At 57.3% G+C, this 27905-nt stretch overlaps 4 protein-coding genes across 11 annotated transcripts in view; 3 read left to right on the top strand and 1 right to left on the bottom strand.

The window, feature by feature from the left end:
- Nucleotides 1-661: 661 nt before the first annotated feature.
- Nucleotides 662-5086, top strand: PHF23 (PHD finger protein 23). 2 transcript variants are annotated; one of them, XM_065896789.1, is made up of 5 exons: nt 662-911; nt 2507-2538; nt 2692-2784; nt 3330-4170; nt 4275-5086. In XM_065896789.1, exons 1-5 carry the CDS (start codon nt 878-880, stop codon nt 4487-4489), a joined length of 1215 nt encoding a protein of 404 aa, XP_065752861.1. In that variant the 5' UTR covers nt 662-877; the 3' UTR covers nt 4490-5086. The 2 variants fall into 2 exon arrangements, with proteins under 2 accessions (XP_065752861.1, XP_065752862.1); XM_065896790.1 differs by having other exon boundaries at nt 878-911; nt 3531-4170; nt 4275-4489.
- Nucleotides 5087-5847: 761 nt separating this feature from the next.
- DVL2 (dishevelled segment polarity protein 2) lies at nt 5848-13311 on the top strand. Its single transcript, XM_065896453.1, has 15 exons — nt 5848-6041; nt 8428-8497; nt 8946-9091; nt 9222-9331; nt 9456-9591; nt 9698-9788; nt 9939-10008; nt 10114-10253; nt 10340-10416; nt 11156-11223; nt 11411-11539; nt 11628-11759; nt 11885-12064; nt 12501-12716; nt 12863-13311. The coding sequence occupies exons 1-15, from the start codon at nt 5848-5850 to the stop codon at nt 13309-13311; spliced, it is 2208 nt and encodes a 735-aa protein (XP_065752525.1).
- Nucleotides 13312-13986: 675 nt separating this feature from the next.
- Nucleotides 13987-22911, bottom strand: ACADVL (acyl-CoA dehydrogenase very long chain). Of its 4 annotated transcripts, none has more exons than XM_065897830.1 (20): nt 22856-22911; nt 19052-19127; nt 18714-18767; nt 18557-18629; nt 18388-18452; nt 18148-18282; nt 17611-17755; nt 17218-17347; nt 17003-17128; nt 16475-16673; nt 16098-16202; nt 15572-15658; nt 15424-15486; nt 15225-15326; nt 15049-15146; nt 14868-14940; nt 14700-14772; nt 14541-14613; nt 14367-14442; nt 13987-14284 (listed from the first exon to the last, which is right to left on the bottom strand). In XM_065897830.1, the coding sequence occupies exons 4-20, from the start codon at nt 18603-18605 to the stop codon at nt 14144-14146; spliced, it is 1740 nt and encodes a 579-aa protein (XP_065753902.1). In that variant the 5' UTR covers nt 18606-18629; nt 18714-18767; nt 19052-19127; nt 22856-22911; the 3' UTR covers nt 13987-14143. The 4 variants fall into 4 exon arrangements, with proteins under 4 accessions (XP_065753902.1, XP_065753900.1, XP_065753899.1 ...); XM_065897828.1 differs by lacking the exon at nt 22856-22911 and adding an exon at nt 19217-19294; XM_065897827.1 differs by lacking the exon at nt 22856-22911 and adding an exon at nt 19202-19263 and having other exon boundaries at nt 18714-18779.
- DLG4 (discs large MAGUK scaffold protein 4) overlaps nt 21377-27905 on the top strand; it is a 22957-nt gene continuing 16428 nt past the window's right edge. For 2 of the 4 annotated variants that reach the window (XM_065897826.1, XM_065897825.1), the window contains exons 1-2: nt 21377-21470; nt 21760-21800. Coding sequence is in view for 2 of the 4 variants with exons in the window: in XM_065897824.1 (XP_065753896.1) it covers nt 22882-22911 (30 nt within the window). In the remaining 2 variants the exon portion in view is untranslated. Of the gene's footprint in view, nt 21471-21759; nt 21801-22822; nt 22912-27905 lie in introns of those variants that run through there. The other 2 variants (XM_065897824.1, XM_065897823.1) reach the window with 2 other exon arrangements.

Here is a 27905-nt window from a genome sequence, read left to right as displayed (position 1 = left end):
TTATAAAAAAAATTTTTTTTTTTACTGTGGGTTTCTGTGGAAGTTTGAAAGCACCTGCTTTACATAAACCATCCAAGTTTGTCATAATCTTTTGGGTGAAGGAGATTTTCGAGTGTGGGAGCTAGTAAAAGGACTCTGTCCTCAGATGCATGTCGCTTAGACAGACTTTGTGCCGGCGTGAGGGATCCAGTGGAGTGTAATCCAGGAGAGGGAGAACACGGGGAGGAGGGAGCCATTATCACCGGGAGAACTTCATCTCCCAGCAGCCTTTTCTCTGTCTGGCCGGAAGTGGGGCGGTCCCCCGTGGGTAGAAAGAAGCCGCAGAATGAGGCAGTATGGTGGCCGAAAGTTCTAATCCCTTCTTTCCCTTCATCCCGTTCTTTCTTAGCCCCGCCCAGCCTACATTTCCCAGGAGCCTGAGCGCACTCTTCCCCTCTCCCCTCTGCTCCCAATCTCCCCGCCACTCCCCGGGGGCGGAGAGCGGCTTAGTGCGCCTGCGCCAATCCGTGGCTTGCTGGGAACTGAAGTTCCAGAGGGTTATGCAGTGTCCTTTTTGCTGCCCCCGGACGGACTATAATCCCCTTGATGCATTGCGCGTTAGCGCCCGCGAAGGGAGGGGGGAGAGAGGAGGAGGGAGGGAGGAGAGAAGGAGGAGGGAGCAGGCGGCCGGCGGCGCGGGGGGAGGGGGCCCGGTCCGGGAGTGCGGGAGGCAGTGGTAGAGGGAGGTGGCGGCAGCGGCTAGCGGACTCGAGTCACAACCGAGTCGAAGCAGACACCTCCGTGGAGCGAGGCAGTAGGAGCACCGAGCACCGGAGGCGGCACCGGGATCCCCGGCTCAGGGGAGGGGGGCGCCGGACCGGGAGGAGGGGAGGGGGCGATGCTGGAAGCCATGGCGGAGCCCAGTCCCGAAGGTGAGCTCTCGACCGGTACAGAGCGCTTAGTCGGCGGGGGGCGGGCGAGGAATCTATTGGCAAACTTGGAGGTCGAGCCCCGGAGCCCAGCGGGGGAGGGCGGGGAAGGGGTCGGGGGCCTGCCCCTGGAGGTGGGAGAGTGACGAGTTGAGAGACCTTGGAGAAAGAGGAGTGGGAGACTGGGCTAGGGGTAGTTGGAGATCAGGCGCTGTGTGTGTGTAGGGCGGGTGGGGTGGGATGGGGGAGCGGGAGCTGGAAACCCACAGCTTCGGGGGTTAGGGGCCGAAAGGGCCTCCGGCAGGTTGGGGCCCTAGAACTGGGAGGTCGGGGGAATTTGGGGGCCGGAGAGTTGTTGGGGAGGAAGGATGTAGAAAAGGATTGAGTGAGGAGCTCGGTAGTTCGCCGAGGTGGGGGAGTTTGTGGCGGTGGTGCCGGAGCTCCCGGTAGTTGCCGCCGGAGCTAGCCCGGTGATTGTTGGAGGGGTGGGCAGATAGTTGTGGGGAGAAGAGAGGGTCTGGGTATTGTCTGCGATAGAGAGACCTATGCGGGGGGTGGTTGTGGGGAGAGGGAGCCGGGAAGCGACGAGAGCTGGCTAGTTTTGGGGGCGGTGGGGCGGGGTGGGGGTTTAAGGCCGGCGAGTTGCGCCGGGGGGAGGGGGGGGTTGGTCGGTCGGCGAGGGTTAGAGCCTGGGAGTTGCGGAGGGTGAGGCGGGCAGCGGCGGCAGCAGCGGGGGTTGCTGGGGAGGAAGAGAGAGGCTGGTTGGGGGGGGCTCGAGTTTAGGGGTCCGTATCCTAGTGACTTGCTGGCCAGTCCGGGGGCAGGGAGGGGGGAGGCGGCGGCCGGAGAGAGCTCGGAACTGGGCCCGGGGCCCGGCGGGGAGCCCGAAGAGCTCGAGACGGGGAGGGGCCAAAGCCCCGGATGGGGGCGGGGGGACGGCGAAATTGTGGGGAGCGCGGTAAGGGGGGGCAGGTGGGGCCGCGTCCGGGTGAGAGCTCTCAGGTCTGTCCCGGCCGCGAAGTGGCGTTGGATGTGTGAGCCCGTGTGTGTTTGGTGGGGGTGAGGGGCGCGCCGGGCCTCGTGCTCGAGTAGAAGGGGCCGGAGGGCGGGGAGCGGTTCGGCGTGGTCATCCTAGACCCTGGGGGCCGGCGGGCGGCGTGTGCGGTCGCGGAGGGCCCGGGGCGGTAGAGCGCGGCGGGGTGGGAACTCCGGGCACTGGGCGCGTGTGAAGGACAGGGGCAGGCGGCAGCCCGGGCTCGGTCCGGGGAGCGGTATGGCGGGTGGGGCGCCGAGAGAGCCGAGGAACCCGGAGTCTAGAGAAACCGTGAGTTGGGGGGGGGGGGGGGGGCGGAGCGCCAAGTCTCCGGTGGGGGGAAGGGGAGCGCTATAGCGAGGCCTGAGAGGGCGCCGCGCCCAGGCTCCGCCCCTCGCGGGGCGGAAGGGGGAGCAGCGGCGGGTCCAGCACCGCTGGGGGCCTGCTCGCCTGGCTGAGGGACCTGGGAGAGGAGGGGGTTCACTTGGGACCTCGGAGGTTGAGAGGTGGGGTCTTACACCGACTCTTTCCTAGTGCCTTGACTCAGCTTTTATTGCTTTCACAGATCCACCTCCGACCCTTAAGCCAGAGACTCAGGTGAGGTTTCCCATTCTTTTGCAGCCCAGTATTACTGCAGGATCTCCTGCTCCTTCTCTCCCTCTCCCACTTTTTCCAGATTTCTCACTCCAGGGACTATGCTTTTGGGAATGTCCCTCGCAAACTGTGTGCTACATACTTTTTTCCTTTCAGCCACCAGAGAAACGACGGAGAACAATTGAGGATTTCAACAAATTCTGCAGTTTTGTTTTGGCCTATGCTGGTTACATCCCCCCTAGCAAGGAGGTAGGGACAGGAGGACAACTGACTGGAGGGTGGTGTCCTAGGGTTGTAGAGGGGCTCTTGAGCTTATGAGACTGTGTTACGTTGTAGGCAAAGCCTAGAAATTATATGTAAGACTAGGGAAATGGAAATTTTGGTGGGAAAACTAGTATCTGGAGTGGGGGTGGGACTAATAGATAGGTGGTTTGAGTGCAATAATGGTTTTGGGGTGCTCTAAATGGAAAGTGCTTTTGGATAAAAACTTTAGGAACTGAAAATGGTAACAAATGAGGCTGTTCAGAAAGAGCTAGAGAAAAATGGCTCTGGTCTGGGGGATGCTGTGTTGTGAAGGCAGTGGGCATTGGGGAAATGGTTAGAATTTGAGGTCAGGGGTAACATGGAAGTGTTCAAGAGGAGATGCTGATGGGAATTGGGGTGGGGATAAGTTTTCTGAATACAGTAAGATTTAGTGGTTTTGGCCAGATATTTTGGTCTTTTAAGTTGGATGTGTATAGGGGCTGAGATGACCCTGGGCCCCTTGCTGATCCTGGTCTCTTCTCCCCTTTAAGGAAAATGACTGGCCAGCCTCCGGCTCCAGCTCTCCATTGCGAGGTGAGAGTGCGGCAGACAGCGATGGCTGGGACTCAGCCCCCTCAGATCTCAGAACCATCCAGACCTTTGTTAAGAAAGCAAAGTCATCCAAGAGAAGGGCAGCTCAAGCAGGTCCCACCCAGCCAGGACCCCCAAGGTCCACTTTCCCTCGTCTGCAGGCCCCTGATAGTGCCACCCTGCTTGAGAAGATGAAACTCAAGGACTCTCTCTTTGATCTAGATGGGCCCAAAATGGCATCTCCACTGTCCCCCACATCCCTGACACATGCCTCCCGGCCCCCTGCTGCTCTCACCCCAGTGCCCCTTTCCCAGGGGGATCTCTCCCAGCCTCCTCGAAAGAAGGACCGAAAGAACCGCAAGTTGGGGCCAGGAGGGGGGACAGGCTTTGGGGTGCTTCGGAGGCCTCGGCCAGCCCCTGGGGATGGGGAAAAGAGGTCTCGAATCAAGAAGAGCAAGAAGCGGAAGTTGAAAAAGGCAGAGCGGGGGGATAGACTCCCACCTCCTGGGCCTCCCCGGGCACCCCCCAGCGATACAGACTCTGAAGAGGAGGAGGAGGAAGAAGAGGAAGAAGAGGAGGAGGAAGAGATGGCAGCAGTGGTAGGAGGGGAAGCCCCAGCCCCTGTGCTGCCAACACCTCCTGAGGCTCCTAGGCCCCCTGCCACAGTGCACCCTGAAGGAGTCCCTCCCACCGACAGTGAAAGCAAGGACGTGGGCAGCACTGAAACAAGCCAAGATGGAGATGCCAGCTCCAGTGAAGGCGAGATGCGGGTCATGGATGAGGACATCATGGTAGAATCAGGTGAGAAGTTTGGGGCTGCCCAGGGGTAGCTGGGTTGATGGGTTTGGGGGTATTGTGGATCTAAGAGCTCCAGCAGAACACCAAACAAACCTTCTTTTCCCCAGGTGATGACTCATGGGATCTGATCACGTGTTACTGCCGAAAGCCCTTTGCAGGCCGGCCCATGATTGAGTGCAGCCTGTGTGGAACGTGGATCCACCTCTCCTGTGCTAAGATTAAGAAGACCAATGTCCCTGATTTCTTTTATTGCCAGAAATGCAAGGAACTGCGGCCAGAGGCCCGACGGTTAGCGGGGCCTCCGAAATCTGGAGAGCCCTGACATATGCCATCTCTAGGCTGGAACTTCGAATGGCAACGTGACTTGGGAACTGAGCCTCAGGGTCATCAGCCTGTCCCCCGGAGCTGGGATGTTATCCCACTTCAAGGCAGAAATTCCCAAGGGAGGCTGGTTTGGAAATGAGTGATGTTCCTATCCTACCCTTCCTTCCCATCTTGTGGACTTGAACTCGGACCTATTGCAGTTGGGGGTGGGAAGCTGTCTGGGTTCCTAGACACTTAAGCTCTGTCCCTTGGACCTGCCACCGCTCACTTCCTGGGCCAGGGTTGGAATTGGGATGGAGTGGGACGGTTGTCTATAAAACTCTAGTGTAAATATAGCACTCCCCTCCCTCATTTTTTTCTTTATCTCACTCCCCATTTATTCTACACCGGTTGTATTTTTAATTTTGGACTTCACCTTTTGAGTATGGCAGCTCAGAGATGGAGTACCAACCAGAGCTTGGCCGAGTGAGGAAGGAAAACAGAAAGGTGACGATGTTCTCACTCACCTCTTTTGTTTTTAATAATATAGGCCAGCTGTTTGTACAGACAGCCTTCGTGTTGTAAATAAAGTAGAGTGGGCTCTTTTGTGTTTATAGCCCTCACTGACTGTCCTGCTTGGGAGGGAGGCTTTGGAAAAGCTGGCTGGAGGTGGGGCTGAAACTCACCTCTCTTAAAAGTCCAAGCTGAAAATGGCCTGGCGCTGCGCCTTTTCCACCAACCCTAGGACCTCCATTGGCTTTGCCCCACCTCACCCCCCAGTCAAGGACCCCCCCCCCGCAATTCCCACCCTCACCTCCCACTTGCACGCTCCAGCGGATCATAGTTGCTTGAAGCTCTTTCCCTCAGTGGGTAAAGCGGGGTGCCCCCTGAGGGCAGAGGCCAGCCGAACCGGGGTAGTTGGAGGAGGCGGGTGGGGACACACTTGGGGGCGGAGCCGTAGAGGGTTGGGAGACCGTTGCTGAAAGTGTCAATAATGTGACGAGGGCGCTAGGCAGAGCTGAGAGTCACGTGACCAGCGAGGGTCACGTGGTGGGGCGTTACGGGCAGAGCGGGGGTGGGCTATTTCTAGTCACGTGACGTGGGGAGAGGTGGGCGGGGCGCTGGAGAGCCCTCGCGACGTCTGCGGCAGCTGCGGCGACGGAGCCCGCGGCTTTGGGTCGCGCCACACGGCCCGTCCCCACCGCCCCCCCCCACACGCCGTCAACCCGCTGAGCCTTGTCTTTTTCCCTTTTGCACCTTTCTTACGCTGGGTCGGTCGCGTTGCTTGCGCGTCGGTTCGTGGGAGTGCGCAGGCGCGGCGGGGGCGATCAGCCCCGCTGGGTGGGCGGCGGAGCCCGGGAGCGCGCGGGCGAGACCATGGCGGGCAGCGGCGCTGGGGGCGGTGGTGTCGGGGAGACGAAGGTGATTTACCACCTGGATGAAGAAGAGACTCCCTACCTGGTGAAGATCCCCGTCCCCGCCGAGCGCATCACCCTCGGCGATTTCAAGAGCGTCTTGCAGCGGCCCGCGGGCGCTAAGTACTTTTTCAAGTCTATGGATCAGGATTTCGGGTGAGCGCGAGGCCTAGACTAGGAACGACGGGGGCTGTGCTTTTGTGGGTTGGGTAATTTTGAGGGTCACTGGTCTACTTTGGGACATGCTGGGATTTTCTGGGCTATAGTGGAGCACATCTTTACTATGCTCGTGTAGATTGGCTATCCCAGGACGGACAAGGTTATGTTTAGACAGATTGAGGCGTGCGGAACTGTAGGAGGACAGACTGGGATATAGTAAGCCAGATTATAGAAGATTAGGCTATACTGGAATAGAGTGGGGCACACTGGTTTATTTTTGGGTGTTCTGGTCTGTGCTGAGGTAGATTGATCTCTCCGCTGGTAACTACATTGTGAGTAGTCCTGTAGCACACAGGCTATGTAGGGATATTGTGGACTCTGCTGATGTAGATTGTGCTTTACTGGGCAGGCTTGGGATGTTCTGTCCTATACTAAGGCAGACAGGATAGTTTGGGGACAGTCTAGTCCGTACTAACGCAGAGTGTTCTGTTGGGATGCCATTCTGGTCTCCAGCGGGTTCTATTGATTGATCTTAGTTTCTCTGGGGGCCTAGTTTTTATTGGGACACTCAATACAAGGGCAGACGGGGCTGACAGGGTCTGTACCAGTACAGCTGGTACAGTCAGCTGTATTGGGATATTCTAGTCTATATGGGTGTAGACAGCTGCACGTGGTAGAATAGATTGGGCTACCCTGGGGTAATTTGGAACAGTCTGGGCAAGACCGGGACTTTAAATAATGCAGAGTAGGCCCTTTTGTGTTTATAGCCTTTGGGACTGTGCTCTCTTGGTCCTCAGTCTCAGCTCTTGAAGGGAGGCTGGATCAGGCTGGGATAGCCTGGGTTATAGGAAAGCTGAACAGACTGGGCTCTACCTAGAAACACTGTTGGACGTTGGGAAGGTGGTACTGTCTTGGGGGTTACCTTGGATTTCAATGTTCTATTTGTCAGCACTACAATCTGGGGTAGTTTATTCAACTTTTGTGCCTTGATTTCATCTGTGAAATGGAGTTAACCAGAGGAAAATGCTTAGTACAGGTGCATGGTACGTTCTTGGTGTGTGGTCATTGCCCTTATTAGCATTGAGTCTAATTCTTTTTTTTTTTTTTTTTTTTTTTTTGCGGTACGCGGGCCTCTCACTGTTGTGGCCTCTCCCGTTGCGGAGCATAGGCTCCGGACGCGCAGGCTCACTGGCCATGGCTCACGGGCCCAGCCGCTCCGCGGCATGTGGAATCTTCCCGGACCGGGGTACGAACCCGCGTCCTCTGCATCAGCAGGCGGACTCTCAACCACTGCGCCACCAGGGAAGCCCGAGTCTAATTCTTAAACTAGGTTATGATAATACAGGATAGGATCACTTGGAAGGCTGGACTGTGCTGAGACTGGATTATATTGTGAAGAATACAACGTTATGCTGAGACAGATTGGTAGTGCCTGGGTTGTGTTGTCACATTGATAATAGGTGGGATTGAGTTGACATATGTCCACATTCTTAGAACCATATTAGGCTAAAGGGTTAATCCGACCAGATATCCCAATTTGGGGGTGAGAGTCTGTTCAGGGCAGAGTGTGTCATAGTTTATACGTTTATTAGTTTAGCCAGCAGGTATTTGTTAATGCTTACGAAGTGTCAGGTACTTTGGTTTGTGGCCGGGGACATGGTGTTGAACAAAACAGGCATTGATGATTTCACTTGGTGATTGAAAAGAAGGTCCGTTGAAGGAACCCATGGGAGAGGTGACCCCCAGGACTGGGCTTTAGGGTCTGTCAGGAGGAGCAGATTGCTTAGTGCAGAGTTTGTGCCAGGTGAGGCACAGGAGAATGGGGATCTGGGCTTCACCTCTGCTTGGGAGCTCAGTCTAGTGAGGAGGTACTATTCTTTGGTCTAATGGGTATTTTCATCTAGGGGAAGACAGCACATTTGGACATCTCTCTGAAAGTGAGTTAGAGAAAACTAAGGAAAGCATAAAAGTAGAGATGTAGATGAGGACCAAAGCCTTTGGGGGAAGTTGTGTGAGGAATACGGTGAAAGTTGGAGGGAGGCTGCCTGCAAGGCTCCTAAGGTTAGATATTTGGGGCAGCTGGGGCAACCTTACGGGAAGCCTTTGAAATTGGACTGAGAGGTTTGAATCAGACTCTAGGAAATCTCTGGAACAGCTCTGAGCCCCTGAGGATGAGCTGGGGAGAGAAGGAGAAATAAGGAAAGGGAATTGAGTTCGGTGATTTCTTAGGTGTGCGTGTTATAGCGTCAGAGAAGGGGACTTGGACAAGGTTGGAGAAAAGCAGCATCCTTGAGCTGGATGAAGATTGGGAGAAACTTCGAATGCGGGTGGGAATGGGGGAAGCCAGTCCAGTCTCACTGACCTTTATCTTGTCTCTTGGCAGGGTGGTGAAGGAAGAGATTTCAGATGACAATGCTCGCCTTCCCTGCTTCAACGGAAGGGTGGTATCCTGGGTAAGGGGCCCTGCCGGAGAGTCCCTCTGGCATTGCCAAGCTCCTCCAAGCCTCAGCCTGTGCCCGCCCCCTCTCAGTTGCCGGAAGCTCTGGCTCTTTGCCTCCTTACCTGTTTGTTTATTTGTTTGTTTTTGGCCGTGCCCTGTGCGGCCTTCCCGACAGGGATTGAACCTGGGCCTGCCGGTGATAGCGCCTAACCGCTGTACTGCCAGGGAACTCCCATCCTCCTTACCTGTTTGGAGAGCCAGCCAGCTGGAGCTCCTCAGCCTTCTCCTTCTGGAGCCTCTAATGCTTGCTGCTGCTTTTTTTGTGCTTTTCTCCGGGCTCTCTCAGGCGCCGTCCCCTTTTCTACTCTTTCCTCTTACTCTCATCTCACGTGCCTCTCATATTCCTCATTGAGCCGTTTTCTTTTGTTGTTGTTCTTTTCAAATCACTTGCATCCTTCTAGTTAGTGTCATCAGAAAACCCCCAACCTGAGATGGCCCCCCCAGCCCACGAGCCTCGGACAGACCCGGTGCCTCCACCGCCACCTGTACCCCCTCTGCCACCGGAGAGGACCAGTGGCATTGGAGACTCCAGGCCTCCATCCTTCCAGTGAGTCCTTGGGATTCTTGAGTCCAGGGGAGGGAGGTGAGGAGGGAATCCAAGCCCCTTGGGAGGGGAAGCCGACGATTAGGAGCCTTGTCCCACTGACGCAGGTGGGAAACCCTCTCTGCCCATCTAGCCCTAACGTGTCTAGCAGCCGGGAAAATCTGGAGCCCGAGACAGAAACAGAGTCAGTGGTGTCTCTGAGGCGGGAGCGACCTCGCAGGCGAGACAGCAGTGAGCGCGGCGGTGAGGGGGGCCAGGCCTGGAGGCCGGCTAGACTGGGAGTTTGGGAGGGGTCGGCTCCGACCCAAAGCCCTGACAAGGGTGAGGAGCCCGAGTCCTGGTTCCTGAGGTTCCTGTTCTCCCTCAGCGGGGGGCCACCGTCCCAGCGGCCCCTCGAGGCTGGAGCGCCACCTGGCAGGGTACGAGAGCTCCTCCACCCTCATGACCAGTGAGCTGGAGAGCACCAGCCTGGGGGACTCGGATGAGGAGGACACCATGAGCAGGTGGGGCTCCGTAGGCCTCCCCGGGGTGCCCCCCCACCGCCACCCCGTCCTCTCCTTTGGCCCCGCGACCACCGCCCGGCCAGCTCCCCGCCCGACCTCCCGGCAGGTTCAGCAGCTCCACGGAGCAGAGCAGCGCCTCCCGCCTCCTCAAGCGCCACCGGCGGCGGAGGAAACAGCGGCCACCCCGCCTGGAGAGGGTGAGGGGCTTCTTGTGGGGCAGCTGGACCTCGGGGGAGCTGGGGGCGCGGGCCTTGGTTTCGGGGGTACAAGGACCAGACAGGGAGAATCCTGGGGCTTGTCCCGGCTTGTTGGAGGCAGTCCGGCTCCTTCCCCTTTACCCACCACAGGCCTCATCCTTCAGCAGCGTCACCGATTCCACCATGTCTCTCAACATCATCACAGTCACGCTCAACATGGGTATGGAGGGCGCCTGGGCCCTGGGGGCTGGGAGGACCTGGTCTCCAGGGTCCCTGGGAGGCATGAGGCTGGGCCTTCCTCTCGTCACCTGGCCTCCCTCCACAGAGAAGTACAACTTCCTGGGCATCTCCATCGTGGGTCAGAGCAACGAGCGGGGAGATGGAGGCATCTACATCGGCTCCATCATGAAGGGTGGGGCTGTGGCGGCTGATGGGCGCATTGAGCCCGGGGACATGCTTTTGCAGGTGAGCTGGGGCGGGGCCACCCGCTGACCCAGGCCGGGGCCCTCAGCCCCTCTCCCCCACCTTTGACCCACCGCCCCTCCTGCCAGGTGAACGACATGAACTTTGAGAACATGAGCAACGATGATGCGGTGCGGGTGCTGAGGGACATCGTGCACAAGCCGGGGTGAGCCTTCGAGCTGGTCTCAGGTCCTTGGTTCTCTTTCTTTGCCTTTTCACCTTTCGTTTTATTACTTTAAAAAGTGGTAAAACATAATGCTCATCAGAAAGTACGTAATATGGGACTTCCCTGGCGGTCCAGTGGTTGGGACTCCGCGCTTCCACTGCAGGGGGCGAGGGTTCGGTCCTTGGTCGGGGAACTAAGATCCCGCATACCGCACGGCGCTGCCCCCAAAAAATACATAGAGCAAGAACGCGTAACAAGTGAGTCTGGAGTGAGTGGGTGTTTGCGTCGCCACCGCCTAGATCATGACCTAGAAGGTTTCTGACCCGGGGAGAGCCCCTCACAGTGTCCCTTCCCACTCCCTCCCTCCTCACTCCCCAAGGTAACCACTCTGCTGATGCTTTGGTCATCACCACGATGGTTTGCTTGGTCGTTGTTTCACCGGCCATACATGTGTTTTTGAACAACACAGTTTAGTTTTACCTGTTTTCGGACTTGCTCTGAATGGAACCATGCAGCGTATACTCACTTGAATTACTCAGCAGTGTGTTTTTAAGAGTTACCCGTGTTGGTGAGTCACCCGCATTGTGGAGCCTTCCACCATTACCTTCTCTGGCCCAGCCATGTCTGTGCTCCTTTTTTCTTTTCCTTTTTTTGTCCCTCACCTATTCTCATTCCAGGCTTCCCCACTCCTCAGGCCTCTCCCCTCACCCCAGCCTGACTGGCCTCCTCTTCCTCACAGCCCCATCGTGCTGACTGTAGCCAAGTGCTGGGATCCCTCTCCCCAGGCCTATTTCACTCTCCCCCGAAGTGAGTGATACTCAGGGACCTGTAGCTGGGAGGACAGGGCGGGTGTGGATACCCTTGGCCTCCAGGCTACAGGGGGTGGGTGGGTGAGGGTCAAGGTGGGGCTGGGACAGGAGTCTGATTCGGGGAGGGACAGGGCTGGCTCTCTGGGACTGGGAAGTGACCATCTTGGTGGCCTTCGCTCTCCCAGATGAGCCCATCCAGCCGATTGACCCTGCTGCCTGGGTCTCACACTCTGCCGCGCTGACTGGCACCTTCCCAGCCTATCCAGGCTCTTCGTCCATGAGCACCATCACCTCTGGGTCCTCTCTTCCGGATGGTGAGCCCCAGGCCCACCTCATCCAGCCTCCCTGGAAGACCACCCAGTGTGGTGTGAATCCACCGCTCCTCTGTTTCTCCTTTGTCAGGCTGTGAGGGCCGGGGCCTCTCCATCCATACCGACATGGCATCTGTGACCAAGGCCATGGCAGCTCCAGAGTCTGGACTGGAAGTTCGGGACCGCATGTGGCTCAAGATCACCATCCCTAACGCCTTTCTGGGTACGGCTGGGCTCTGGGCAGGTGGTGTGGAGAGGAGGAGGCCACAGCTGGGAGTGGTCCAGGCAGGGGTGAGGCAGGAGCTGGGGAGGAGAACCTGAGGCCTTTCTTTGCCCTGGGCGATCCAGGCTCGGACGTGGTTGACTGGCTCTACCATCACGTGGAGGGCTTTCCTGAGCGGCGGGAGGCCCGAAAGTATGCCAGCGGGCTGCTCAAGGCAGGCCTTATCCGGCACACTGTGAACAAGATCACCTTCTCTGAGCAGTGCTATTATGTCTTTGGAGACCTCAGTGGCGGCTGTGAGAGTTGTGAGTGCCCCTGTCCCAGCCCAGGGAGAGCGGATCTGGCTGCCTCATCCTGCCTCTCCAACCCCAGGCCTAAGGGCCACCGTGGACGCCGAGCAGCGTGCGTCCTGCGCTGGGCCCTGTGCTGGCTGGTGACACGTGTGGGGGCTGACGTCCCCCTGTGTTCTGCCGGAGGAGCTGTGCGCCACGTGCAGGGTTGTCTGCTGGTGGGGAGGGCGGCTTTTCCTGAGTCACATAGAAGCACGTGGGACTAGTGGTGGCCCTGGCCGAGTTCCTGCCCTGATGGCTGTGGCTGGTGGGACATTTCCCGTCCGAGGCCTTCGTTTTAACCCCCATCGTGGATGGTTGTGGGGAAACGGTTCCCAGTTCCTTTTCATTCGATGTCTTGGGGTGCTGGCTTCTTAAAGCAGTGATTCTGGGTCTTTCTCTTGCCTTCCAGACCTAGTCAACCTGTCTCTGAATGACGATGGCTCCAGTGGCGCTTCGGACCAGGACACCTTGGCTCCTTTGCCCGGGGCCACGCCCTGGCCCCTGCTGCCCACCTTCTCCTACCAGTACCCAGCCCCGCATCCATACAGTCCCCAGCCCCCACCCTACCACGAGCTCTCGTCCTACACCTACGGCGGAGGCAGTGCCAGCAGCCAGCACAGTGAGGGTAAGTCACCGCCAGATCCCCATACAGCTGGGGCCTGGACATGGGCACCAAGGTGAAGCCAGGGAGCAGAGGCTGGAGCGGGGACTGGGGAGGCCAAGGGACCCTGGGCTGGGGCTCAGTTGCTCCCATCCCCTCTCCCCCCACAGGGAGCCGGAGCAGTGGGTCGACACGAAGCGATGGGGGGGTGGGGCGCACAGGGAGGCCTGAGGAGCGGGCCCCTGAGTCCAAGTCTGGCAGCGGCAGTGAGTCTGAGCCTTCCAGCCGGGGCGGCAGCCTTCGGCGGGGCGGGGAACCTGGTGGGACTGGTGATGGGGGCCCTCCCCCATCCAGGGGCTCATCAGGAGGTGCTCCTAATCTCCGAGCCCACCCAGGGCTCCATCCCTATGGCCCACCTCCTGGCATGGCCCTCCCGTATAACCCCATGATGGTGGTCATGATGCCCCCTCCCCCACCCCCTGTCCCTCCTGCAGTGCAGCCTCCGGGGGCCCCTCCAGTCAGAGACCTGGGCTCCGTGCCCCCAGAGCTGACGGCCAGCCGCCAAAGCTTCCACATGGCCATGGGCAACCCCAGTGAGTTCTTTGTGGATGTTATGTAGAGCGCGTGGTGGGGCCATGTTGGATCTCCAGCCTTGGCCTGTCAGTGCTTGGTGCTCCTGTCCTGTGATTGGGTGTCTTGTCAGTCACATGCTCATTACTCCTCTGGTGCCTGGACTCAGCCTGTCCTGGGGGCTGCTGCCTGCTGTGAGGTTGTTGCCACTGTGACTCTTTCCAGCAGTGCCTGGTTCCTCCCCCTTCCCTCAGGGGTCAACAAGGGACCTTTGGTTATTTTTAGCTTTATTGTTTTTTATAAGCCTTTTGGGGGGTTAAAATAGACTTTTTTACATTTTTGGGACTATTTTTTTACTAGACGTTTTCTCTTTTGTATGAAGAATCCCTGTCTCCTGGGCCCCTTCTTCTAACCCCAAAATGTGATGTCCTACTCCATTTGCCCAGTCAGCTCTGTCCTGCGCAGGGTGGGAGGGTGGTCAGTCGGTGGTACCCTGGGAAGCGGAAGGGGGTTGGTTCCCCTAGACAGCAGTCAAAGAAAGCTGGGGTATTTGGTATTTGGGGGCTGTGTAGCTGCTTTTGTTACTCTATTTATTTTAGTCACTTGTATAAAACACCAAATAAAGCAATAGGGGCAAACTCCCCGTGCCTCTGGCTCCTTTCTTTGGGAGGGAGGCAGGCAGCAAGGGAAAGGACAGAGGTGCGGCAGCAGGGCACGACTTGTTAGAGACTTCATTTGTGAGGTGGTAAGCACTCCCTCTGAGAGTAGGCACCGTCCTGGGCCGACACCCCCTTCAAGGCAGAACCAGGATCAGCACAGAAGGGGCCTGGGCTTGGGCTTGGGAGAAGGCATCTTCTGGGCCAGGCCCTAGCTGGGAGTATTCAGAAGCCAAGGGGGTTGCTGGTGACCACGCCCCCCCGCTCCACCAAGGCCTTGGAGATGCTTTTGAAGTTACGGAAGAGTTCCTGCTGCTGGGGGTCAGACTGCAGAGCAGCCATGTTCTCCCGAATCCGGGCGGCAGCCTGGGGAGGGGGAAGGAGGGGTCAGGCCCGTGCCTCGAGGGCCACCCTGCCGCCCCCCATACTTGGTAGCCCTGGATCTCACCTCAGTACACCAGCTGTCACAGAGCATTTTCTCATGCTGGGCTGTGGGGTGGCCCTCACTCAGGGCCCTTGAGGCCCTGGGGGGAAGTAGGAGGAAACCAATCTGGGCTGTGAGCCTGGCCCAGGACCCCCAGTGCCCCCACTGCAGCTCAGGCCTCCCCCACTGCCTCCTCACCTGGACAGAACCACCACCATGGCATAGAGGTCAATGGCACTGTCTGCCAGACGCTGCAGCAGAAACTGTTCGTCTGTCAGGTAGATGGGATGCGGTTGGGGGGTGGTTAGTCGGAGGGAAAGGAAAGTGGGGGGCGGGAACGGGGTAGAGCTCACTCACTGACAATCTCCTTCTTGTGTTTTATCAGCTTGGTCTCCACCACTGCAGCAAACTGCTCCAGAGCCTGCACTGCCTAAAGAGATGGGGAAGGTGCCCGGGGCTCAGAGTGGGGCCCAGCCCTGTCAGTCTTCGACGCAGACTGTCCCCCCACCTTGACCACTTACTCACCAGCTCACCGCTCCGACTCAGTTCCTGGTGGATGGTGCCGCTGAGACTCAGGCCACTGCCCAGCCCTGCCCGCCTTAGAGAAAGGGGAAGGGTGACTGGTTAGTTGCCATACCCTGCCCTACCCCGCCCAGCCCTGCCCTGCCCTGCCCTGCCCTGCCCTGGCCCTGGCCCCTAAGCTTACCGCCTCAGCTGTTTGCTTGCCTCTCCCAGCAGGAGGCTAGCATTCCCAAAAGGATTCTTTAGAGCATTGCCAAGCCCCGAGAGTTCCTTTCCTTTGTCCTGTGGGGGGAGGAGGGTCCAATAGTCAGGACTCCGCTGTCCTGCCCAGCTCCTCCCCCCATTTCTCCTCCCTCTTACCATACAGCCCTGCAGAGCCACGAACAGCCGGAGAATGTCATTCGTCCCTTCAAAGATCCGGAAGATGCGAAGATCTCGGAGCACACGCTCTACCCCAGGCTCCTGCCACAGGGGAAGACAGATCATACACCCCTGCTGGACGTGCCGCCTCCTCCTCCTGGCCCGCTGCAGCCGGCCTGGGCAGAGAAGTGTTCTGTACCTTCATGAAGCCCATGCCCCCCATGATTTGGATGCAGTCATCTGTCACCTTCCAGGCTGCCTCCTAGGGACAAAGAAAACACCCAAAATTGGGTTTGGAGCCAAGCTCCCAAACCGGGCTCTCCCTCCCCACAGGCCTGGGACCTCACCGAGCCAAAGATCTTGCTGATGGCAGCCTCTATCTGGAAGTCTGTGGATCCCTGGTCCATGTTGGCACTCACCATGTACGCCATGGACTGAGGTTGGGACACGGGAAGGGAAATGGAAAAGGGCTGCATCAGACTCGACCTGATCACCCACATCTACAAGACTGGGTCTGCCCTGGCGCCCTGTGGCCCTTGCCTTCACCTTCCAATGCCATGTGTCAGGCATGTCCAAATATTTGGTTCCCTGGTCAGTTCGTCAGGGGCTTGCAGGCATTTGACTTCTTGAAAGGGGTGAAGAAGGAATAAGGGTGGGGTGGGGTAGACCAAATTTCAGGGACCTCTGGAAGCACCTCGGCAGAACAGCATGGCTCTCTCCATACTGCAGAAGCTGAGCTGACTATGCCTCCCCGCATCCCCTAGGGCATTGGTGTAAAGCTGGAGACCCACTGCCCCAGGTGCTGCTGGGGGTTGTAGTCTGACCCAACCGGGAAGAAGGCCTCAGGGCTCTGGGGAGGGGGGTGGCCCTCACCTCAGTGACATATTGCAGCATAGCCATCCGGGCCAGCTTCTCCTGGATCATCCCAAAGTTGTGAATTTTTTCCCCAAACTGGGTACGATTAGCAGCGTGATCCACCTGGAAGAGGGCACGTGTGTCCCACTTGTGGTTCTCTAGTCTCCTCTTTCCGGGAGAGAGGCTGGGCTGTGCTGGGATGGGTGGGCTTTGGCCACAGCCAAGAGTTCAGTCCAGGCTGGGTGGAGACCTAAGCTATCAAGTCTGGAGCTGTTGGCAGGGGAGGGGCCTCTGGTGGAGGGAGGGCTTGCAAGAGACCAGGGACACATGGAAAGGGAGACAGTGTGTCTGAGGCTTAGATTCAGGCTAGCTAGGGACTCAGGCAGGGTACTCACCGCCTTAGCAATGATGCCCTTCATGGTGCCTGCCATGGCTGCGGCCATGCCAAACCTTCCGTTGTTGAGAATGTGCATGGCGACCTTGAAGCCGCCCCCCACCTCACCCAGTACGTTCTCTGACGGCACCTGTACTCCATCAAAGTGCACCTCTGCCGTGTTTGAGGCCTTGATGCCCATCTTCTTCTCAGGGGGCCCGCTGTGACAGACAGGGTGGAGAAGTTGCCACTGGGTGTGTGTGGGTGAGCCATTCATTATGAGCCAGCCTGTAAGAGGAGCAGGCAGCAGTCCCTGGCATGCCCAGAGGGCTGAGGAGGCCCGGCTCTATCCTGCTGTCGTGTGATGGGCTCAGTGGTTGCTGAAGCCAAACTTTAGGTCAGTTGCATGCATACTAGGCCTAAAAGGAACATGCCGTCCAAATGCTCTGGCTTTTGCACCCATCCCCAGAGTGACCTGTGACAGCCATCTGCCCTGGAACTCAGTACTGCCCCCTCCCTGGCTCTACCTCTTTCTCCCCAGCCCACTCACTTGGTGACACCTCCAAAGCTCCTCTCCACCACAAAAGCTGTTATCTTCTCCTTCATGGCCCCCGTGGCTGTGTCTTTAACTGGTGTCTTGGCAAAGACCGTGAAGATATCCGCTAGGCCTCCATTACTGTGGAAAAGTGAGAGGCAGTCAGGATGGAGCAGTGAGGCCTGGACGTGGGCAGAGGTGGAGAGGAGGGAAAAGTGGGAGAAGAGTGCCTGATCCAAATCTTGCTTCCACTGAGGGTGTAGTATCTTCCACAGGGGCTAGGCACAGCTGAGGTTCGGATAGAGGCTGCATCTGATCCACTTGAGGGCTCAGTTAGACAGAAAGCGGCAATAGTCTCCCCTGTTGGAGAGAGAGCTCCTTTACACTGGGTTCTGATGGGCAGGAAAGGCCCTTTAGTGCCCACCCACACACACAGGCATTCCCCCTTAACGCTTCTGGCGATATTCAGCGTCTTCGTATCTCCCCACCAGCACACTGCAATGTCTACCCAGCATCTCGCCCAGCCAACACGCCCAGCTGTGTGGTGATCCAAGTACCACGCGGCCTAATTTGTGCCAGGCCCAGGACACTCCCGATCTCTGGGTCTCCTAGGGCTGCCTCACCAGATGCCAGTTTGGGGAGGTATTTTTCTTTCTGGGCCTTTGTGCCGAAGAGCAGGATGCCTTTGAAACCGATGCTCTGATGGGCCCCCAGGACGATGGCCAGGCCGAGGTCATGCATGCCCACGATCTCCACCAAGCGGGCATACTGGAGGGGAAACAGGCATCTGGGGCTGTAACTGGCCACGTGGGGACCTGCCCTTAGCAGGAAAGCGTGGGCAGCAGGGCAGAGCCCGACCTGGGCATCCCTGCAGAGAGAGTGGGCAGAGCAAGTGGGGCCACCGCAGAAGGACACTGGCAGGTCTATTCCAGGTCTCGGTGGGAGGTTTGTTCCCTACACTATCCTCAGGCAGTCCCCACCTTAGCGATTCATTAGGACTTGGGACCCTGGTTGAGGTCCGTGGCCCTTGGGAACTGCAAGTAGTTTGGTGGTAAGAGTCAACATCCCACAGGCCCCCAGGGCAGCTCTTGGCAGAGACCTTAGCTCCAGGGGTGAGGTGTAGACTGGGACACTGGAGGTGACCGAGGGAGCTCCCTCACCTGGGTGTTGCAGAGACCCACACCACCCAGTTCGCTGGGCACTTGCAGACCAAAGGCCCCCAGCTCCTTGAGACCCTGCATAGTGGTCTCCTCCACTTGCTCCAGCATGTCATTCTTGGCAGGATCGTTCACCTCCTGGGGAAGGCACAGGATCTCATATCCAGGCTCCTGTTAAGCTCCTTATCCTCTTTCCCACCCCATCAGGGACCAAGCTCTATTCCTCAGGCTGGCATTGCTCACCTCAAAGAATCGGGACACAGGCCCCACCAGCTCTTTAAGAAACTGTGTCTGGTCCTCGTTGAGCACTGCAGGGATTGGAGTGGCAAGAAGGACGGGCAGGTCAGGCCAGGCGAGGCGGTCAGGGGAAGACGCCCCATCCCTATCCAGCTCCGCCTATCCGTTTCCTTACCAGAGGGGTATGGGAACACCTGATCAGTGGTGAGCTGGCCTTTGAACATCCCCACAGCAAAGGACTTAGATTCCTGCACAGGGAGAAGGGAGTTTCAGGGAGCAGTGTGGGGTGGGCCTGTCCCTGTCTTAGCTCCTCCCGGGCTCGAGCCACATACCGGCTTGGCCCGTTTTTCCCTGGTCGAAGCCTCAGAAGAGAGAGAATCGGACTTCTCCACAGCCGCCTGGGGAAAGGGATGGTTAGTGAGGCCGGGGAAGGGGATTCCAAAGTACCAAGGAAAGCAGAGGGGAAGAGCTGGGTGCCAGGGGAGGGCGCATCCGCCACCTTTCCCCTAGTTTCATCTTCAGGGCACCCTGGGCTGCCCTTTCCCCTACTTTCGGCGCCAGGGCGATCGGCAGGTGACTGGGACCAAGAGGGAGACCCCTGCCGGCGGCGGGGAGGTGGGATCCGAGGCGGCTTCCCGCTCTCATACTCTCGAAGGTGGCCGTCACTTACCTGGGCGGCCCCACTGGCATAAGGTCGCCAGGCGAGGCCGGGCCGGGGCTGCCCAAGGAGCGCACTGGACCGCGAGCTGTGGGGAGTAGGGGTTCAGTCCTGGCCCGGTGTCCGGGCCCACTGCCCCCTTACCCCCTGTCATACACACACCTCCCGCTCCCCAACCTTAGTAGCTGCCGCCCCATGCTCGGCGCTATCCTCGCCGCCTGCATCACTGAACCGCTCCAACCGCTGCTACCCTGAGCGTTGACTTAGCGCTCTCGCCGGGTTAGCCAAAGTCTGGTCCTCCAGCCTTGCCTCATCCTCCACAATGCACCGGGAGGCGGTGGGCGGGGTTTCCGGCCGCTGGGGCATGCTGGGGGCTGTAGTTCCGGAGCGCCACCGAACCCCTGCATTCTGGTTGACCTAGGGTCATTTCCAAACGTCCCTTGTCTCCCCCAAACTCCTTCATCTCGCCTGTCCGAACTGGAGTGTAGCCCTCAGAAGGGGTGATGAGATAGGCTGAGACGGAAGACTGAGGAACTTAGGCGGTTGCATCCAGAGGGATGGAGGGTAGACTGAAGGGAGGACTTCCCAGGTGGAATTAGAAGGGAGAGGTGGGAAGACATAAACGTAACATAGATGCCAGAGGCAGAGGCATGGAAAGAGGACTCTTTGGGGTTCCTCGTGAAATCCGTCTCCACCAACACAAAACAGAGGGAAATAGTGGGGTGCGGTTAGAATGGGCATCATCAGAAAATCTACAAACAACAAATGCTGGAGAGGGTGTGGAGAAAAGGGAACCCTCTTGCACTATTGGTGGGAATGTAAATTGATACAGCCACTATGGAGAACAGTATGAAGTTTCCTTAAAAAACTAAAAATAGAACTACCCTATGACCCAGCAATCCCATTACTGGGCATATACCCTGAGAAAACTATAATTGAAAAAGACACATGCACCCCCATGTTCATTGCAGCACTATTTACAATAGCCAGGTCATGGGAACAACCTAAATGCCCGTCAACAGACAAATGGATAAAGAAGATATGGTACATATATACAATGGAATATTACTCAGCCATAAAAAGGAACAAAATTGGGTCACTTGTAGAGACATGTGGATCTAGAGACTGTTTACAGAGTGAAGTAAGTCAGAAAGAGAAAAACAAATATCGTAAATTAACACATATATGTGGAATCTAGAAAAATGGTACAGATGAACCGTTTGCAATGCAGAAATAGAGACACAGATGTAGAGAACAAACGTATGGACGCCAAGGGGGGAAAGGGGTGGGGGGTGGGGGTGTTGGTGGCGGGATGAATTGGGAGATTGGGATTGACATGTATACACTGATGTTTATAAAATAGATAACTAGTAAGAACCTGTTGTATAAAAAAATAAATAAATTTAATTTAATTTAAAAAAATAGTGGGGTGGGTGACTCAAGGTGGGTGTGAATGGCTCAGGCATATTATCCTGAGACGACAGAGTTGTCACTAACTCTGGAAACACCAAAATTTTCACAGTAGGAAGGACCCCGAGGTTTGCTGCCTCCCCCTTAGGGCCTCTGAAACCTTCCTGAACATCTCTCTGCACCCTCTCTTGTTCTTTCCTGAGACCATGTGCTCAGGGCAGCCCTCTGGACCTCTGGGCAGATGGATTCTTCCCAGTCCTGAGAGGAACTGTAGGAATTCTCATGTCCCGTCCCCTTCACACACAGACACAGACACACACACACACACACACACGTACATCTACTCTGGGTCAAGAAGTCCCAGGTAATTTATGCCCCTCTTTTTGCCATTCTCACTGGGGACAGGCCCCAGGAGGAGAGAGTGACAGCTTCCCCTCCTTTTGAGCTGTAAGAGCAGAGCCCCTTGGGGGTGGCCCTCTTCCCCAGTCCTCAGGAAAATGTTGCGGTCATGCCTGGCTTTGGGGAGAGGGGCCAGTGTGTGAGGGGGAAGGTGGTGGTGGTGGTGGCGGTGGTGCCTGGGGACCTGGGAAGAATGGAATGGTGGGCGGCTCAAGCCTGCCAACTTTACCTGACAGCTCAGGCTGGGTGGGGAGAAGACAGCTCAGCTCTGATCCGGTGGATTAGAGAGATTAAAGTGAGAGAAGAGAGAGATGTCTGAGGGACCAGGACCAAGAGGTGAAAAACAGGAGTCCTTGTGAAGGAGAGGCCTGGGGGCTGGTGGGGGGCTGGGACCCAGGGATCCTTCTCCCTGGACCTTTCCAGAGAGTCGGGTGAGAGGGCAAAGGCTGGGAAAGAGGAGGTGAGTGTGTTGGTCCCTCAATCTCGTCCTTGTCCCAATCCCCCCTCACTTGCATTTCACCAGCTCCCAGGTCAGCCCTCTGGCTCCTGGCCCCCCCACTATTGCGATGGGCACCCCCTCTCCTCACGGTGCTGCACAGTGACCTCTTCCAGGCCTTGCTGGGTGAGTCGCCCCAGTTTTCTGGGGGGCGGTGGAGGAAAGGGCTGGCCTGTGCCTGTGAGGGCAATTACTGAACTTGGGGGCTGGTTCGGAGCCTGGAGATCATTTGGTACAAACAGGAGCCCCGGGCAGGGGTCATCCGTCAGCATCCAGTCCACCAGCCTTGGCTAAAGGAGTTCCTCTGTCCTTACCAGGCAGGTGGAGGAGAGGTGATGGCAGGGGCAGCCAGGGAGGCGGGGGGATGGGGTGGGGGGGTGGGGGGAGAGCTAACTCAGCTCTGTTCCTGTGACAGACATCCTGGACTATTACGAGGCTTCCATCTCAGAGAGTCAGGTAAAGGGGTGAGGGTGGGGGCCTGACTTCCCGAGGGAGCAGGCAGGGCTGGAGGGGGACCAAAGTACTGCGAACATGAACCTGAGACTTGGGGGCCCTGGGGACAACATCCTGAGTCAGGGGCAAGGAGAATGCACTCTTTCCCGTCCTGTAGCCCCTTCGCCCTCTTGCTTCCCACTCTTCTTTACCTGCCCCAGTTTCAGGCACTAAAGAGTCTAGGACGCAGTCACTTTTCAGGCTTCCTCCTGTGAATCCTGAGGGAGCACTAGGCCCCCAGGGATTCCCTCCTGCCAGCCCCTCCCTCACTCCCTACCCCCTACCATGGCCTTTCTCCAGTATCTCAACAACCCCGGGTGCTCCCAGCCCATCTGTGTGTGCCTCCTCGTCTGAGAAATGAACTCCCTCCTCACTGCCTCTGCTGTCATCGCTGGTGGCTGGCCGAGACTCCATGTTTGCCTCAGGGCCTCTGGGCTCCTGCTTCCTTCTCCTTTCCCATTATCCGGGTTCCTGCCAGCGCGGAAGCAGTTAACTCTGCCAAGGCACCCCCCCCCCTTCTCGCTCCTCGCTCCCTCCCTCCCTCCCTCCCCCTGCTTCCTCTCTCCTCCTCTCTCCCCTTCCCTCCTCGGCTCCACGGCTCCCTCGGCCGCTGCCGCCTCCGACCCCCCCCACCCCACTCCCCCGCCACGGCCCCTAGCCCCTGGCCGTTAGGCAAGACCCCCCCTTACCCCGGGGCTCCCCGAAATCCAGTTCCCCTCCCCCACCTCAGCTCATGCCCCAGCCCCCGAACTCCGGGGCTGCCAGCCCCCGGTGCCCCCGCCCCTCCTGAGAATCGGGGTGTGCTCCCTAAGCCCCCTCCCCTCCATTGGGGACCCCTTTTTAGGGCCCCCTTCCCCTCCCTCCCACGCTCCCCTCCCCTTCCCTTCTCCAACCCCCTCTTTCCCCTCTCACCCCTCCCCCCATCCTGGCCCCCCCTGCAAAAGTGGGGTGCGGAGGGGGGAGGGGTGAGAACCCACGGAGGGGAGGAACGAAACTCCGATGAAGTCAGAGCCCCTTACCCGCCGCCGCGGCCAGGCCCCCCAACATGGACTGTCTCTGTATAGTGACAACCAAGGTAAGCATGAGGGGGGACCTATAAACTGGGGGGAGGGTATGAGTTCGTGGGGAGGGGTTAGTCAGGCCTAATCCGCGGCTGGGGGCCCTGGGGTGAGAGCATCAGAAGATGTATCTGCGGGGGTCATAATTTAGTTTGGGGGTTCACATCTGAGAAAATGCTGGGTTTGGCCACAGGTGCCCCCTGGAGTGAGCCCTTTGAGGGAAATGGAAAATTGGGGGTATTCTGTGACTTGGGGGATCTGGTGGATTTTGAGGTTCACCAATGATGTTTGAGGGAGACTTATTTAAGGAGAAGCCTGGCTCACATGGGAGTCCTGCTTGCTGTATGTTAGAAGGTGGACTGCATGGCGGGGGGGACCTCTTCCCTCTTGGAGGACAAGCTGGCTTCCAGGTGCCTTGCCCAATTTCACAGGGCTCCTGGCTTGAGGGTAGAAGGTTACTGGTTGTGAGTACCTGACTGGTCTGGGGGTGTCAGCTGGCAGGGAAGGGGTGGGCCTTCAGGCTATAAAAGAAGCGTCTCATGGCTGATACATTTGGGGGCGCTCTCAATTTGAGGGAACTGTCAATTTAGGGTTCGATCATGTGGAATGGGGATACTTGGGAGTTGTCAGAGAGCTGGGGCCTGACATAGGATCACCTGAGGGAAGGGACCAGGTGAGGTTAGGATTTGGGGTATTCCCTTGGGAGGTAGAAGGTTGCAGCAGCTGAGGTTGCCAGCTCCTGAGGAGGAGGATGAGAGGTTTGGGGAGAGGGGATTTGAGGAGGGGCACCAGGTGCATGGTGCAAAATTTGGGGGTGGCCCAGGAAGGTGCCCAACATCCCCGTTTCCTCCCACACCGAATCTACCCCTGGTTGAGAAGGAGGGAGAAGAGCAGATGGAGGGGAATATTCCTGTTACCCCTGACACTTGGGATCAAGGTGGGGGAAGACACCTGGATCTAAGGTTACTGGGGTGAGAAGGTGTAGGGGAAAGGACGGGCTGCCAGCAGTGAAGATCTGTACAAGGGTGTCCCTGTGGTTGGAGCCTGGCAAGTGCAGGAGGTCTTGGATGGGGAGCACTAGCAAGCTTCTGGTGGGATGCAGAATACCTAGGTCTTGGCTGTAAGACTCTGGGACTGGAAAGCTGGATGCCTGGTGTGTGGAGGGAGGCTTGGGCGGGTGGCAGGCAGCTGGGGGTTGGGGGGTGGGACAGGAAGTGGGGGCCGGGAGGCGGGGTCTGGGTGAGTCACAGGCTGGGGAGGGGGTTATATTTAGTGGGAACTGCAGATTCTCAGGGGAGGGAGCTGAGGACACACATGTTCTTTGCCACAAACTCATATATGTATATACACATGCATCTACACATGCGTCATGCATGTGTGAGCATGGATGGAGGAGACTGGGGGCTGGGGACCTTTAAGTCCAAGCCCCCACCGCCTCTCCAGGGCTACTTGCTTATCCCCCATTTTGTGGGCTTTGGGCTTTCTCCTGTACTGCTTCTTCCTCCCATCCCTGTAGTTTCAGTGGATTTTTGTGCCTCAGTTTCTCTGGCCTGCTCTCCTTTAATGTCTGTCTGATTCTCAGTTCCTCCTGTCTCCTGCCCTTAGCCTGCCTCTTAGCCTTAGGCTCCCTGGCTATGGTCCCTTATGTGCAGGTGTACACAGAAAGCCAGTTGGAATGTGTGGGCTCTGCTTCCAACATGTGAACACACATACACGAGCAAGGGTGAGGGGTTTGCCTGCAGTGGCAGCTATTCTGGGAGGATGGGTTTATTCATTTCCCTTCAAGAATCCTGCTTCTTCGATGGAGCCCAGGGTTGAGCATCCCCGAAGGAAGGAGTCTTGCGCAGAGAGGATCATGTATTTTGTGGTTTTACAGAGGTGTGGAGACCCAGGCTTGCCACGTTCCTTGGCCGGAAAACTTGTCAGTCTCGGGATGGCGGGGACTCGAAGTCCCATAAGGCCTTGAGGCGCAAGATCCGTCGGTGTTGGCGAGTTGCTGCCCGTGGGGCTGTTGGGAGTTGTGGTTCATCTCTATCCAGGGCAGCGGAGGGTTAGCTTCGGAGGAGCCAGCAGGGGGCACATGGCACTTGTCCCCCCCCAAAATGCTGGGTGGGGTAGACGGTGCTCATGCTTTGCGGTCGTTGAGCTTCCCAGCTCCGTCTGAGTCCTCCATCTTTCATTGCCTATATTTAGACTTCTGCCGCAGTAATTTAAGGATCATTTATTGAATACCTACAATGTGCCAGGTCCTGTGCTTTGTGCTAACTCTGCCTTTATAGCTGTCACTTAGTCTTACTCTGTGCCTAGCTCTCTGCCTGTGTCTCTTGTCTCTGAGCATCTCTTTCTCCCACTCCGCCCCCGTCCCTCCCCCTTCTCCCCGCGCTGCTGCCGCCGTTGCCATGGTAACCGGCGACGACTGAAGTTGCGTGGCGGACTTGAGGGCCGGGCGAGGGGGGCGGGGGGCGGAGCAGAACAAGTGGGGGAGGGGGGGAAAGTGGGGAAAGACCAGGGGTATTTGGCCAGAGTCCCGGAGGCGAAGCGGTTAAACCCTCCGGGTGGTCCTTATTGGGCAAAGCTAAGATGCCGGGGGCGGGGCAGTGTGGCCAACGGCCTCATTCATTGGCCGACTGGGGCGTGGCGGAGGGGCAGTGTGGGCGAGGCCGGGGGAGCGAATGGGCGGGAAGTGGACGGAGGCGCGGTCTCCTGGAGGCAGGTGGGCGGGGTCTGGCTTACTCTACCAAGGGTGGCGGGCAACGAAAGGGGCGGGGCCTTAGGCTGGGTAACCGGCCCGAAATGAGGGCGGGGCTGACCCGGCAGGGGCGTGACGTGGTCCCATGTGCCGAAAGGAGACAGGGTTTGAGGGGCTTGTTGTCTAAGAAACTGCGGGGCGCGGGGGTCTTTGGAAAGGAGAATCCGGGGGTTGGGCGATCTGACGTCTCAGTTTTCCTAAGATGGAGACCTGTTCGGATTCCATCAGAGCAAAACCTCCTACCTCAGCTCTATGTTCCAGGGAGACGGTTGCTAGGCGACAGCAAAGTCCTGGATTGCTGCGTTGCCAGGCAACGGGGAAACGGAAAATGGAGGGAAAAAGGAAATGGGGGATGGGGGAGGGTCTTAATGGGCCACAGCGCCCACTGGTGGAGAACTAGGGCTTGTGCATTTTCTTTTCTAGAAGGAATTTCGAGTTCAGCCCTTTTCGCACTGGCTCCCGGATCCAAGCATTCTATCCGGATATGAAACTAGGACCTTGGGGGTCATCTCAGGGGCGCATCTAACAGATTCCAACCAACGGGGAGAGAGGGGGCATGGGTCAGGTTCTAGGGAAGTCCGTCCTCTCTACCGTATGTAGGCATTTTAGAAAAGCCAAGAGAAGCAGATTTAGGGGACTGCTCACTGGGCTTTAAGAGTTGGAAAGGTGGGCGTTCAATGGGAGAATATTTGGAAGAGATGCTTTCAGGTTCAGTTTGGGACAAAATGCAAGACATCTGAGGCAGTCATTTTGGGGTGTTATGGGAGATTTGTGGGTCACTGCAAGTTGCAGGCCAGATCTTATTTTGGTAAAAATTTTTTGAGACTTGGGTGTGGGGGAGATAGATATATTTGGGAGTAATCTTCCAACAAAGTTAAAATTCAGAATCATGGTGGGGGGAATGTTGAGATGTAGGGGAGGGCAGCCAGAAAAGGGAGTAATGTATGCATTTAAGGGCGAAAGAAAAGGAATAGGGAAACATCTCTTAATTTAAAGGTTTGGTAATAAATTGAAGAGGTTTCAATTGAATTTAGAAGGTCAGCTTTAAATTACATTACGTATCCCCTGAAATGGGATTTGGTGGTATTGGGGAACGGTATATTAGAAACTCATGAGTATCTCATTAGGTTCAAGGATTTGGACAGGGGACCCCAAACAAATTTGAGGACTGCTTATTTGGGTGTTTACATTAGAGCAAGGGTAATAGTTGCACTAATTTCAAGGTCTCTGTCAGTGGATTGGGGGAATAGATATAATTTTAATAGGGATGATTTAAAGGGTAGATGAATTTGAGGGCACAACAGGATCTGTGGTTCTTCAACTCTTGGAAAGTGTTGTCTGGCTATCATGTGGGGCTTTCCCGCTGGTTAGAATAGGAGGTGTCTTGGCATCTGTGGGGATGTTGTCTACATTAACAATCTTTGGGGAGGTTGGGGGGAGGGGATTGTGGGAGGCAGTTTAGATCCCTTGGGGGTCCTTCTGAAGTGAGGGAGAAGAGCTGCTTCCTTCCCTGCACCCTGAGAGTCCAGTGAGGTTTTGTAATAGTTAGGGCCTGGTGATTTTAGGGGTGGGAGATTAGATAGAATAAGGTGTCCCAGAGAACCAGAGCGATAAATTGGTAAATTTTAGGAGTGAGTCTATTTGTAAAGGAATAGGAATATACTGTGGAAGGTGAAGTGCACAGAGAAACAGCTGGAACCAGGGAAGTTGATGGCTAAGAGGGTCTCCCCTCACCCCTTCTCTCCCATCGTGACGCTCTCCCGCACTGCGCAGGCGCCGTTTCACCCCCCCCCCCCCGCCAGGCTGCAGCCTCCAGTTGCCGCGGCCGCCGCAGCCCCCGCCCCTCTGCCCCTCCCCCTCCCCCAACCCTGGGACCCTTGCTCTCCCACCCACCCCTTCCCCTCAGTCCCCCTCCCCTTCTCCATGTCGGCTCGGAACAGATTCGCCTCCATGTGTCTCTGCGTGGTACGTGCCGCGGTACGGGCTCCGGCCCCGCTCCCCTCTTCCCGGACCCCCCAAATCTCAGGGTGCAAGCTTCAAGTGCTGTCGCTCTTCCTTCTGCTTGGCGGGGTCTCTGGGTTGCAGTGTCTCGCGGACAGGCACAGTGGGTCGCCCCTCCTATGATCATCCACTTTCACTCACACCCCTCTATTCTGGGGATACAAGGCTGGATTCCAGGTCATTCTTGTAACTGGGGCTCCGGTGAGGAGGGAACCAAGGGGGAAAGAATAACAGCACCCCCCAGCCTTTTGATTTATCCTA

This window comes from Phocoena phocoena, chromosome 19 (genome assembly GCF_963924675.1).
Source record: "Phocoena phocoena chromosome 19, mPhoPho1.1, whole genome shotgun sequence".
NCBI lineage: Eukaryota > Metazoa > Chordata > Mammalia > Artiodactyla > Phocoenidae > Phocoena > Phocoena phocoena.
Note: the sequence above shows the minus strand (reverse complement) of the source record. Positions and strands in the feature narration are given on the sequence as shown.